Source organism: Canis lupus, chromosome 8 (genome assembly GCF_048164855.1).
Source record: "Canis lupus baileyi chromosome 8, mCanLup2.hap1, whole genome shotgun sequence".
NCBI lineage: Eukaryota > Metazoa > Chordata > Mammalia > Carnivora > Canidae > Canis > Canis lupus.
In genome coordinates this window covers 51,361,220-51,374,573 of record NC_132845.1, presented here as the reverse complement: position 1 = coordinate 51,374,573, position 13,354 = coordinate 51,361,220, and the positions used below count along the sequence as shown (strand labels likewise).

At 39.9% G+C, this 13,354-nt stretch overlaps 1 protein-coding gene across 4 annotated transcripts in view; it reads left to right on the top strand.

Moving 5' to 3' along the window:
- Positions 1–13,354, top strand: part of SMG1 (SMG1 nonsense mediated mRNA decay associated PI3K related kinase) — a 106,907-nt gene that overhangs the window by 70,103 nt on the left and 23,450 nt on the right. For all 4 annotated transcript variants that reach the window (XM_072835913.1, XM_072835911.1, XM_072835912.1 and 1 more), the window contains 11 exons: positions 458–619; positions 1,340–1,557; positions 1,880–2,034; positions 4,299–4,521; positions 7,497–7,743; positions 8,151–8,380; positions 10,692–10,940; positions 11,444–11,582; positions 11,669–11,778; positions 11,896–12,114; positions 12,705–12,895. In XM_072835913.1, the coding sequence (XP_072692014.1) occupies positions 458–619; positions 1,340–1,557; positions 1,880–2,034; positions 4,299–4,521; positions 7,497–7,743; positions 8,151–8,380; positions 10,692–10,940; positions 11,444–11,582; positions 11,669–11,778; positions 11,896–12,114; positions 12,705–12,895 (2,143 nt within the window). The remainder of the gene's footprint in view (positions 1–457; positions 620–1,339; positions 1,558–1,879; positions 2,035–4,298; positions 4,522–7,496; positions 7,744–8,150; positions 8,381–10,691; positions 10,941–11,443; positions 11,583–11,668; positions 11,779–11,895; positions 12,115–12,704; positions 12,896–13,354) is intronic.

Here is a 13,354-nt window from a genome sequence, read left to right as displayed (position 1 = left end):
TATAGAATAGCTACATTAGTTGATAGGACACCACAAACTGTGTGTTACATACTCTTCTTTCCCACCTTTTAGAGAACTGGAATGCTGAGAGGCTGCACCTTTATGTTTATAACATGAATTTTGGAGACAGTGATGAAAATAAGTTTCAAATTTTTTTTGTATGTCCTTTGTTAAACATTTTCTTTTACAGGCATTCATAGAAAATACATTTTGTCAGAACATTGTTGAATTGCTCTGCATTTTGATTATGGCTCTGTACCCTAACCAAACTTAAAATCAAGAACTATTGTTAAGCTTCTTTGTTACCACAGGGAGAAGTGTGAGGCCCTTAGAACCAATCCTAAAGTAACAAAACAAAAAAACTGATCTCAACAAACATCAGGTTTTTGCTTTTGTGTCTGCTGTGTTGACAGTTTTTAATAACTTTAAAGTATCCTCCTTTCTTCTTATCCTGAAGGAATTATTCCACAGCTTTTCTCACGCTTAAACCACCCTGAAGTATATGTGCGCCAAAGTATCTGTAATCTCCTTTGCCGAGTGGCTCAAGATTCCCCGCATCTCATATTGTACCCTGCAATCGTGGGGACCATATCACTCAGTACTGAATCACAGGCTTCAGGTATGAAGTATTAAAATACTGCTACTTTAAGTGTAATTATTTTGCAGATAATGTCTGTCAGGTAACTGTTATTGAGCTTTCTGTTACAGAGTTGATGGAGTTTGTGGTTTTTTTCAATAATAACTATGTTTTTTAAAAAAACAATTTTATTTATTTATTCATAGAGACACAGAGAGAGAGAGATGCAAAGACACAGGCAGAGGGAGAAGCAGGCTCCATGCAGGGAGCCTGATGTGGGACTTGATCCGGGTCTCCAGGATCACGCCCTGGGCTGAAGGTGGCGCTAAACCCACTGAGCCACCAGGGCTACCCAGTAATAACTATTGTTTACTGAGGTAGTAACTTCTGTGTCTGGCACTAGGGGATGGTCTCACAGTAACCCATTTAGGCTTAGGGAAATTGAGTCAGTGCTCTTGGGTTCACTGATAAGCTGAGTAAAGGTGGATGAGAATGAAACTAAGCTCTAGCTCTAGACTGGCTGCAGGAGAACTCTATTTGATGAAACTCAATTTTTTTTTCCATTTATGTTCTAGTTGCTTATAATATTAATAAATAGAAAAGTTTACCTTGTGAAAAGGCAAAATATCCATGATCTTTGGTTAATTTAATGCATGGAAGGCAAATTAGTTGAATCAAATAATTACCAGTGTTTTCCTTAATTCAACATACGCACATAGGAGAAACATCCAAAGTGTACCTTATTCTTCCATTTTCTTATAGGAAATAAGTTTTCCTCTGCAATTCCAACTTTGCTTGGCAATATTCAAGGAGAAGAATTGCTGGTTTCTGAATGTGAGGGAGGAAGCCCTCCTGCTTCTCAGGATAGCAATAAGGATGAACCTAAAAGTGGATTAAATGAAGACCAAGCCATGATGCAGGATTGCTACAGCAAAATTGTAGATAAGCTGTCCTCTGCAAACCCAACTATGGTGTTACAGGTACAAAACACAATTCGTATGTTGTTAAATAGTTTTTATTATACTTCTCCCTCTCCCCCAAAGCCCCTAAAAACAAAACCCATAAAAAAATTGTTATGGGAAATGATATCTGAAGAACAGAAAAGCTTTTAGAGTAATTGAAATTGGCTTTACAATTCAGTTTTGGTTTTATAAATCTGTATTGATAGAATACTATACAGTGAATCAAGGATCTCTGAACGTATAATGAACAAAAGATGCCCACATGGAACTTGTAATTTCAAGTGTTAACTGTGCTGTGTGTAAACTTGTAGATGAGCATATTTGAATGTACCATGTGCAGGTTCAGATGCTTGTGGCTGAGCTGCGCAGGGTCACTGTTCTCTGGGATGAGCTGTGGTTGGGAGTTCTGTTACAGCAACACATGTATGTCCTGAGACGGATTCAGCAGCTGGAAGATGAGGTGAAGAGAGTCCAGAACAACAACACCTTACGCAAGTATGTTTTCATTCACTTTTACTCAGAAAATGAAGCTCATCCATCCCATTTCAGTGTAAAATACACAAAACATAAAATTTGTTATTTTAGCCAATTTTAAGTGTATGATTCAGTCACATTAAGAATATGTATAGTGTTATGCATCCATCACTACTGTACATTTCAGACACTTATTCATCCCAAACATAAGTTCTGTACCCACTGAACACTAACCTTCCATTGCCCCTTAACACTAGTTCCTCTTTATCACTGTTCTATTTCTTGTCTCTGAATTTGACTACTCTTGAGTACCTCATGTAAGTGTAATCCAAGGTGTTTGTCCCTTTTTGTCTGGCTTCCTTTTTTTTTTTTTTTTTAATTTTTATTTATTTATGATTGTCACAGAGAGAGAGAGAGAGAGAGAGAGGCAGAGACACAGGCAGAGGGAGAAGCAGGCTCCATGCACCGGGAGCCCGATGTAGGATTCGATCCCGGGTCTCCAGGATCGCGCCCTGGGCCAAAGGCAGGCGCTAAACCGTTGCACCACCCAGGGATCCCTGTCTGGCTTCTTAGTGTGTTTTTTTTTTTTTTTTTTTTTTTAAAGATTTTATTTATTTATTCACGAGAGACAGAGAGGCAGAGGCATAGGCAGAGAGAGAAGCAGGCTGCATGTAGGGAGCCCGATGTGGGACTCGATCCTGGGACTCCAGGATCACTCCCTGGGCAGAAGGCAGGCGTTCAACTGCTGAGCCACCCAGGCGTCCCTACTTAGTGAGTTTTGAAGGTTCATCCATGTTGTGGCATTATGAGAATTTTCTTCCTTTTGTTACTGAGTAGTATTCCATTGTATGAATATACCACATTTTGTTTTGCAGTCATCTGTCATGGACATTTGGATTGCTCCTACCTTTTGGCTATCAAGAATAATATTTTTATGAACATTAGTGTACAAGTATCCATTTGACTCCCTGTTTTCAGTTATTTGTGTATGATCCAGTAGATTTGCCTAGGTTATATTGTTGCTCTTTAACTTACAGAGGAACCATGAAACTGTTTTCCTGCACCAGTTTACATTCCCACAAAAAGTGCATGAGTGTTCCAGTTTCTCTATATACTTGCCCGTATTTATTTCTTGTTTAATATAGTAGCCATCTTTTTTTTTTTTTTTTTAAAGATTTTATTTATTCATGAGAGACGTAGGGAGAGAGGTGGGGGGGGGGCGGCAGGCAGAGACACAGGCCGAGGGAGGTGCAAGCTCCATGCAGGGAGCCCGACTTGGGACTCGATCCAGGTCTCCAGGATCACGCCCTGGACCGAAAGTGATGCTAAACCGCTGAGCCACTGGGGCTGCCCTATAGTAGCCATCCTAATGAGTGTGAAGTGGTATCTCATGGTTTTGACTTGCATTTCCCTAATGACTAATAATGTTGAGCATCTTTTTAAGAAAATATTTTATTTGAGAGAGAGCACCGCATGCGCACACACTTGTGCACACAGGCGAACGCGGGGAGCATGGCGGGCAGAGGCAGAGAGGAAGCAGACTCTGCTGGGCAGGGAGCCTGATGTAAGGCTCAATCACAGAACCTCAGGATCATGACCTGAGCCAAAGCCCGATGCTTAATGTACTGAGCCACCCAGGTGCCACTTTGTGTGCCTTTTGATCATTTGAAGATCTTTGGAGAAATGTCTATTCGATCTTTTGCCCATTTTCAAATTGGGTTTGGAGGTTTTGTTGTTATTGAGTTTTGTTGTTATTCTCTGTATTCTGGATATTAACCACTTTTCAGATACATGATTTACAAAGAAAATGTGCATTCTTTTCACTCTCTTAATAGTGTCTTTTGATGCACATAAGTAGAGTTTCATATAGTAGTCCAGTTTTTCTGTTTTATTCTTTTGTTGTGTATGCTTTGCGCCATATCCAGGAAATCATTGCCAAATCCAGTGTCCAGAAGCCTTTCCCCTACATTTTTTTCTAAGAGTTTTAGGGCTTAAGTTAAGGTCTCTGATCCATTTTGAGGTGGTTTTTTTTTTTTTTTCCTCATAGTAGTATAAGGAAGGTAAGTAGGTCCACTTCATTCTTTTGCAAATGGATATCCAGTTTTCCCAGCACCAATTGTTGACAAGCTGCTTCTTTCATGTGCTGGATGTTTTACAATGCTTTGTTAGTAAGTTATTGTGCTACTATCTTGTTTATTTTAGCTTATTCTTTGATATTGTTTACTTAGACCAGATGCATTTAAACTGTTTCATGTTTGTAAAACTCTTTATGTCTTCCTGATCAGAGAAGAGAAGATTGCAATCATGCGGGAAAAGCACACGGCTTTGATGAAGCCCATTGTGTTTGCTTTGGAGCATGTAAGGAGCATCACCGCAGCCCCTGCAGAAACACCTCATGAAAAGTGGTTTCAGGATAACTATGGTGATGCAATTGAAAATGCTCTTGAAAAGCTAAAGACACCATCAAATCCTGCAAAGCCTGGAAGCAGCTGGATTCCATTTAAAGAGGTACAGAAAAATCTCAAGAATGCTACTAAAATGGGAAATTCAGTATGAGATAAAAATTTTAAAATGAGGACTCTCCTTACTTGGAATGTGAGAGAAGATTTTGTAAGCGCATGACCAGTTGCTTATACGGAATGTAGAGAGAGGTGTTTTTGTTCATTTTGAGAATTTGAGAGCAAATGGGCCTCAGACAGCAAACTTTTATCTATAGAGGATTCACATTAGGGAAGAATATACTGTAAGAAATTAGTCAAGGGAAGGGGTCTGGCATTGAAGTAAATATTGACGGCTTGCTTTATTCATAAAATCTTAAAAAATTTAGTTTTGTGCCTCTGTAGTTTTTCTTAGGCATGGGTATTAAATATTTTTAACAGACAAAATATTTACATTGACAACATCAATTTTTTAAAAAATTTTTAAAGATTTTATTTATTTATTCATGAGAGACACAGAGAGAGCGAGAGGCAGAGACACAGGCAGAGGGAGAAGCAGGCTCCATGCAGGGAGCCAGATGTGTGGGACTCGATCCCGGGGCTCCAGGATCATGCCCTAGGCCAAAGGCAGGCACTAAACCACTGAGCCACCCAGGGATCCCCGACAACATCAATTTTTATAAGTAACTGAAAATTCTCCGTAGGCTATTTGGGGATGATTAGCATATTTAAATATTTGAGACTCCCTTTATGTTTTGGTCCCCTTAATTCCTTATTTTCTTTGGTTTTTATTTGGTATAGCAACAACACCATTATTTGGGGAGCCTATTTATTACCTTGTAGCTTTTTCTTTTTTTTTTAATCCTTTTGCTGTCCCTTACCTTTATTGCTTCTGATTTCCTAACTTTAGAAATGAGAAAAGTATTACAAGGTAACGGTGTAGAAACAAAGAGTACACCTGACTTTAACTAGTAACTGCAATCTGGAGGAAACTAGAGTAAATGCTAAATTCATAGGAAATAGCTAGAAGCACAAGACTAGAACACTAACATGAAGGATGAAATTTATTAGGCGTGGCCTAGCCAAAACTTGTTTGCTTGTGTTCCAGCAGCAGTTTCTTGCTTGTTTGTCTCCTTTTCAATAAATCAACTAAGAAAACCAGAGGAAGACATAGGAATACTTTTTTTTAAAAAAAAATTTTATTTATTGATGCATTTCTAAAGGATATATTGTTTAGTATCTGTTTTAAGGGCAGCCCCGGTGGTGCAGCGGTTTAGCACCACCTGCAGCCCAGGGCATGATCCTGGAGTCACAGGATCGAGTCCCACGTCAGGCTCTCTGCATGGAGCCTGCTTCTCCCTCTGCCTGTGCCTCTGCCTCTCTCTCTCTCTGCATCTCTATGAATAAATAAATAAAGTCTTAAAAAGTATATATATATAAAAAATGAAATGTTTTAAAAAAAAATAAAATAAAATAAAACTTCACTTAGGGGGATCCCTGGGTGGCGCAGCGGTTTGGCGCCTGCCTTTGGCCCAGGGTGCGATCTTGGAGACCCGGGATCGAATCCCACGTCGGGCTCCCTGCATGGAGCCTGCTTCTCTCTCTGTGCCTATCATAAATAAATAAAATCTTTAAAACAAAACAAAACAAAACTTCATTTAGGGCAGCCCCAGTGGTGCAGCAGTTTAGCGCCGCCTGCAGCCCAGGGCGTGATCCTGGAGACCCTGGATCAAGTCCCACGTCGGGCTCTCTGTATGATACCTGCTTCTCCCTCTGCCTGTGTCTCTGCCCTTCTCTGTCTCTATGAATAAATAAATAAAATCCTTTAAAAATAAAATAAAATAAAACTTCATTTATATGTATATATGCAAGTATGTGTTTATTCCATAATTGATGGGTCAGCATTAGGGTTTTTTTCTTTACGATTTATCCATGTTTTTCTTTTTTCTTTTTATTTATTATTTATTAAGAGACCGAGGGACGCCTGGGTGGCTCAGTGGTTGAGCATCTGCCTTTGGCTCAGGGTGTGATCCCAGAGTCCACAAGTTCCACATCGGATTCCCATGGGGAGCCTGCTTCTCCCTCTGCCTATGTCTCTGCCTCTCTCTCTCTCTCTGTGTCTCATGAGTAAATAAAAAAGAATCTTTAAAAAAGAGCAGAAATGGGGAGGGCCAGGGGGAGAGAGAGAAGCAGAAACCCCACTAAACAGGGAGCCTGACGCAGGCTGGATTCAGGACCCTGGGATCATGACCTGAGCCAAAGGTAGAAGCTTAACTGACTGACCCTCCCAGGTGCCACAGTTCACCCGTATTTTGTATGCAGCTGAACATTGATCTAATAATGGGAAAATGTTATAGCTTATCCATTGTCCTATCTGTGGATACTTGGGGTGTTTCCAGTTGTCTTTTTCCTTTTATGGAACAAAACTCGCTGAGGATTGATAAAAACTTCTCATGTGAAAGCAGAACTCAGAATTCATTAGTTCAGGTGCACATTATTAAGTTAGCTTATAAGTAGGAATACAACTTTACATGTGATCCACTCCCTGTGAGTTATTAGAGGGGGTTGTGGTGTTATTCTGTATATTTTGAAGTCAGAGTTCTAAATTGTTACCAACTTTTCAGGTGGTTTCTAAGGGTACATATACTTGATAGCCAATAAGTGTCAAGGTTATATGAATTAGGACATAATTGATTGGTTTTCACATTGATCAAATATAGCTTAGCAGTGGGGAGTTAATTTCCTACCAGCCCTGAATTTAGTGCTTTCCTTCCATCTGCTCTGATTGCATTGGTTGTTTGGACAGAGAAGCAGAGATGGGTCTGAACAAGGTAGAAATCACCTAGGTCATATCAGCACACCAGTAGTTCCTCTCTTGGAATGGCCCAAATATGTAACATGAAATTAAATTTAGGAATTACAATGTGAAGTTATCTGTATTTTTTTTTCATTGGTATTTTAAGTTTACTTTTATGCCAAAGTGAATGTGGAATAAGTACTGCAGTGATAACATAAACTCCTCCCACCCCCATCTTATGAATATAGATAATGCTGAGTTTGCAACAGAGAGCACAGAAACGTGCAAGTTATATCTTGCGTCTTGAAGAAATCAGCCCGTGGCTGGCTGCCATGACTAACACTGAAATTGCTCTTCCTGGAGAAGTGTCAGCTAGAGACACTGTCACAATCCACAGTGTGGGCGGAACCATCACCATCTTACCTACCAAAACCAAGCCAAAGAAACTGCTCTTTCTAGGGTCAGATGGCAAGAGCTATCCGTATCTCTTCAAAGGTGGGATTTAAAAGAAAAGCCTTAATTTGATTATGAATGCTTTGTGTGTGTTTGTGCTGGGAGAGGATTGTTCCAGGTGTATAGCCGTGGTGTCTTATATCCTCTGTGATTTTGAATGGAAATGGTTGGAGACTGGGTAGTTAAGATTTTCCATTTCCTACTATCTCTTTGCTTAAGAACTTATATAAGTAGAACTGAGGAACAGCTAATAATGCTAGTGTCTAATACCTTGCAACTGAATGGAATGTTCTCTAATGCTCGCATTGTGCTTCCTTGGCTCTCAGTTCTTGACTGCTACTGCTAATTGAGAGGAGATGCAAAAGTGATATGTTTGTAATCCCATCCCCACCATTGCACTTAGCCCCATTTGGTCACCACTATAGCTACTTTAAATTTTATTTCCATAGGATTGGAAGATTTACATCTGGATGAGAGAATAATGCAGTTCCTGTCTATTGTGAATACCATGTTTGCTACAATCAATCGCCAGGAAACACCCCGTTTCCATGCCCGACACTATTCTGTAACACCACTAGGAACCCGATCAGGACTAATCCAGTGGGTGGATGGAGCCACACCCTTATTTGGTCTTTACAAACGATGGCAACAACGGGAAGCTGCCTTACAAGCACAGAAGGTTGATAAATTTCAAATACACATGTACCTTTATTTGAATTTCCATAAAAACATATATTAGTCTCTTGTTCTCTGTGAAATACTCATAGGCTTACTGTTTTTGAGCATTTTGGTAAGTTTGTAAATGTAATAGAATAGTCTTGAGATATATAGGAAAGTGTTTCTGAAGCAAATTTTATAAAAATACAGTTTTGGGGATCCCTGGGTGGCTCAGCGGTTTAGCGCCTGCTTTTGGCCCCAGCCGTGATCCTGGAGTCCCGAATCAGTCCCACATCCAGCTCCCGGCATGGAGCCTGCTTCTCCCTCTGCCTGTGTCTCTGCCTCTCTCTCCCTGTGTTTCTCATGAATAAAAAAAATCTTAAAAAAGAAAAAATAAATAAATAAATAAATAAATAATTTTATTGGACAGAGAGAGAGGGAACTGCAGGCAGAGGGAAAGAGAAACAGGCTCCCCATGGAGCACAGAGCCTGATGCAGGACTCGATTCCAGAACCCTGAGATTGTGACCTGAGCTGAAGGCAGACACTTAACTGACTGAGCCACCCAAGTGCACTTAAAATTGTATTTTTTTATTTATTATTTTTTAAAGATTTATTTATTTATTTATTTATTTATTTACTTACTTATGATGGGGGGGCGGGGGGGGGCAGAGACACAGGAGGAGGGAGAAGCAGGCTCCATGCTGGGAGCCTGACGTGGGACTGATTCGGGACTCCGGGATCATGCCCCAGGCTAAAGGTGGAGCTAAACCGCGTAGGCACCTGGGCTGCCCAAATAAAATCTTCTAAAAAAAGATAGTTTTAAGAGGCAGCAATGGTGACATTTGGTTAATCTTATTCTAGACAAAGACAGAAAGCAGGTAAGGTGATAGTGTGGTTGTTAATCATTCAGTAAGTTGATATTTCATATCTTAATGCTTTTTTTTATTGGGCTTACTTACTAGAGTCTTTAATTTTTTAAAGATTTTATTTATGTGAGAGACAGTTGAGAGAGAACAAGTGGCAGGTGTTGGGGGGGCAGAGGGAGAGAGAGAAGCAGAGTTCCTGTTGAATCAGGAGCTTGACGTGTGACTTGATCCCAGGACTCCAGGGTCATGATCAGAGCCAAAGGCAGACAACCAGCTGAGCCACCCAGGTGCCCCTAGGGTCTTTTAAATTAAATTTATAGGGGGATCCCTGGGTGGCTCAGCGGTTTAATGCCTGCCTTCGGCCCGGGGCATGATCCTAGAGTCCTGGGATTGAGTCCCACGTCGGGCTCCCTGTGTGGAGCCTGCTTCTTCCTCTGCCTGTGTCTCTGCCTCTCTCTCTCTCTGTGTCTCTCATGAATAAATAAATAGAATCTTAAAAAAAAATTTATAAATAAGAGAGTTTTGAAAACCAGTTGCTTTTAAATTAAATATGTAAATAAGAAACTACATATAAAGTTAATTACTGTGATGTCATATTTTGTTCCTGGAAAATTTATGATTTTGATTTAGACTACGGATTTAATTTAGAATTCATTTTAGCTAAGTCTCTGAGTGCTTAGTATATGCCAGGAACAGTACTAAGTGCTACAGGAATAAAGATAAGTTATATACAGTTTCAACCTCAGGATTCCATATCTAGCCAAAATAATTATTCTAATTAGGGTAGGTATGGAAAGGAGCAAGAGTTGGGAAGGAGTCAATCTTAAAAAATAAGCATAGGAGATTGTAGAACAATTACTGAGAGTTAAATTAGAATTGGGAATTAGGGGTTATCTAAATTTTTGTCTTAGTACTGTTAATTTTATATTGATGAAGTCATATTAGTGAAGAATGAAATTTGTGCATAAATTAATGATAAATTTCAGTAGAATTCTCTGTTACAAAGAATGTAAATTAGATGTTGAGTTTGAATGAAACCTTAAGAAAATAAAAGAGTTGGGGCACCTGGGTGGCTCAGTGGATTAAACATCTTGTCTTCGGTTCAGGTCATGATCCTGGAGAGCTGGAATTGAGCCCCACATCAGGCTCCCTCCTCAGCAGGGAGTCTGCTTCTCCCTCGCTCCCTCATCCTGCTCACATGCGCGCGCGTGCTCTCTTTCTCTCTTTCAAATAAATAAATAATATCTTAAAAAAAAAAAAAACAGTAGACCAAGTTTTTAGTAAAGTGGTATTACTTATGAGAAAGAAATGTAGATGCACAGTCCAGAAGAATTATCTGTTTGGTCTGTGGAATTAGGTAGGTGGAGAATGCCACTCAAAAATCAGTTTTTAAAATACTATATATTCAAAATAATCTTTATTTAAATAAAGTTGACTCTTCTCTTCAAATTTTTTTGTTTTTAAGGCCCAAGATTCCTACCAAACTCCTCAGAATCCTGGAATTGTACCTCGTCCTAGTGAACTTTATTATAGTAAAATTGGTCCTGCTTTAAAAGCAGTTGGACTTAGCCTGGATGTGTCCCGACGGGATTGGCCTCTTCATGTAATGAAGGCAGTATTAGAAGAGTTAATGGAGGCTACCCCCCCAAATCTCCTTGCTAAAGAGCTCTGGTCATCTTGTACCACACCTGATGAATGGTGGAGAGTCACACAGGTGCGTGCTCTGTTTTGGGCTATAATCAATGTCACTGTTTCTTTTGCCTGCTTCCTGTCTAGTCTGTGTTGTTCACTCTCTTCTTCTTCCCCCTTGTCTCCCTCCAGACTTGGTAGTTTGAGACCTGTATTCAAATCTTACATTGCAGTTATTTTCATAAGGCATGGACATGACTATGTGAGGGTAGAACAGAGGGTATTATGAAATGAAAAGAAGAATAAAAGCTTGAGAAAGGGAAAAACTAGGGAGTTTGAAAATAGTTTTGTTTTTAAATCCAGCATTCAAATACTAAGTAGGTCCAACAAAGACCACAGGGTTGTGTACAGCTACTCAGTGCAGAGCCTCTGTGACCACTTGGCAGCAGCCCTGAGGAGTGCTATGTAGAAATGAGGTAGTGGGATTATGGTATTTTGTGCATTTTGGAGCATCAAATCCATGTTGGAAGGAAGTTTGCTAATGGTATTACAACTTGCTCTCCCCTCCCCATCTCCTCTCTTGTTTAGTCTTATGCCAGGTCTACTGCAGTTATGTCTATGGTCGGATACATAATTGGCCTTGGAGATAGACACCTGGATAATGTTCTCATAGATATGACGACTGGAGAAGTGGTTCACATAGATTACAATGTTTGCTTTGAAAAAGGTAAAATTAAATTGGACTTTTACATTTATGTGAGGGTCAAATGTTTTTGATGAAAGGCCAAAAATATAACACTTTGTCTTTTTAAGGTAAAAGCCTTAGAGTTCCTGAGAAAGTACCTTTTCGAATGACACAGAATATTGAAACAGCACTGGGTGTAACTGGAGTAGAAGGTGTTTTTAGGCTTTCATGTGAGCAGGTATGCTGTTTCTCTTACACCTTTTAATGTACCTGTTAACAAATCTTGTGGAATGAAAAACTACATTTTAGTGAGGAAACTTGTGGCAAAACCTGATTAAAACACCTCTGAATACAGGTTCTACACATCATGCGGCGTGGCAGGGAGACTCTGCTGACATTGCTGGAGGCTTTTGTGTATGACCCCCTGGTGGACTGGACGGCTGGGGGTGAGGCAGGCTTTGCTGGCGCTGTCTATGGTGGAGGTGGCCAGCAGGCTGAGAGCAAGCAGAGCAAGAGAGAGATGGAGCGAGAGATCACCCGCAGCCTCTTTTCTTCCAGAGTAGCTGAAATTAAGGTGAAGGCAACAATAATAAATCATCACCGTCTTTTGCTGGGTAAAACTGTTTAAAAAAGGTTTTTTGGAAGATTGTCCTCTATAACATTGAAATGTCAGTGAAATAGGGCAATTTGATGTCTTGTTAGTAGGAAATGCTTCCATACACAGACACACAATCACACTCTTACTCACTGGAGGTGGATTGATGACTTGAAAAAAAAAAAGTTACACCTTTTTTATTTTTTAATACATTGAAATGCATTTACCAGTGACTATTTTAGGTGTTCCTTTCTTGGTTAGCCTCTCCTCAGTCTGAATTTTAATATCATGGCCGCCAGTGATGCTAATGCTGTGTTGTGTGGCGTGGTGGTGACTACACGGTATTGTGAGATTTGTTTCTCAGTTTATGGCTGTGTGAACTTAAATGCCCTGGTTATCATTTTCGGTAAAGTATCCGTGATGCCATCACCCCTTCAGGGTTTTAAATAAGAGATTTAAATAGAATAATACATATGAGATGTCCATCTAACAAATCTCTGTGGCACACGTCCTCGTATCTCACAATTGTCCCTGTAAAAATTTCCCTGATGATAATTATCTTTTTATAGGTGAACTGGTTTAAGAATAGGGATGAGATGCTGGTTGTGCTTCCCAAGCTGGACAGCAGCTTAGATGAATACCTAAGCTTGCAAGAGCAGCTGACAGATGTGGAAAAACTTCAAGGCAAACTACTGGAAGAAATAGAGTTTCTAGAAGGAGCTGAAGGAGTGGACCATCCTTCTCACACTCTGCAACACAGGTTTAAAAGTGTTGAACTCTTATTTCTAAATACATGACATTAAGGAGAATTTTCATATTTGTATAAACATTGTCAACTTCAATTAGAATTATAGCGATTTACATAAATGATAAAAAGCTCTCCCAAGGACTGCAATTTCAAATTAAGATATAGAAATTTACTTAAATTTTCTGCTTTATTTTTAATTGAAATGTTTGAGTAATTATGGGAGATAAGTGGGTACAATAGAACATGAACTTGGATTCAGAAAACCTGGGGTTTGGTTTTCTTTTTTTTTTTTTTTGATCTTTATTTATTTATTCATGAGAGACACCGAGAGAGAGAGAGAGAGAGAGAGAGGCAGAGACACAGGCAGAGGGAGAAGCGGGCTCCATGCGGGGAGCCCAACGTTGGACTCGATCCCGGGTTTCCAGCATCACAGCCCGGGCTGGAGGTGGCGCTAAACCGCTGTACCACAAG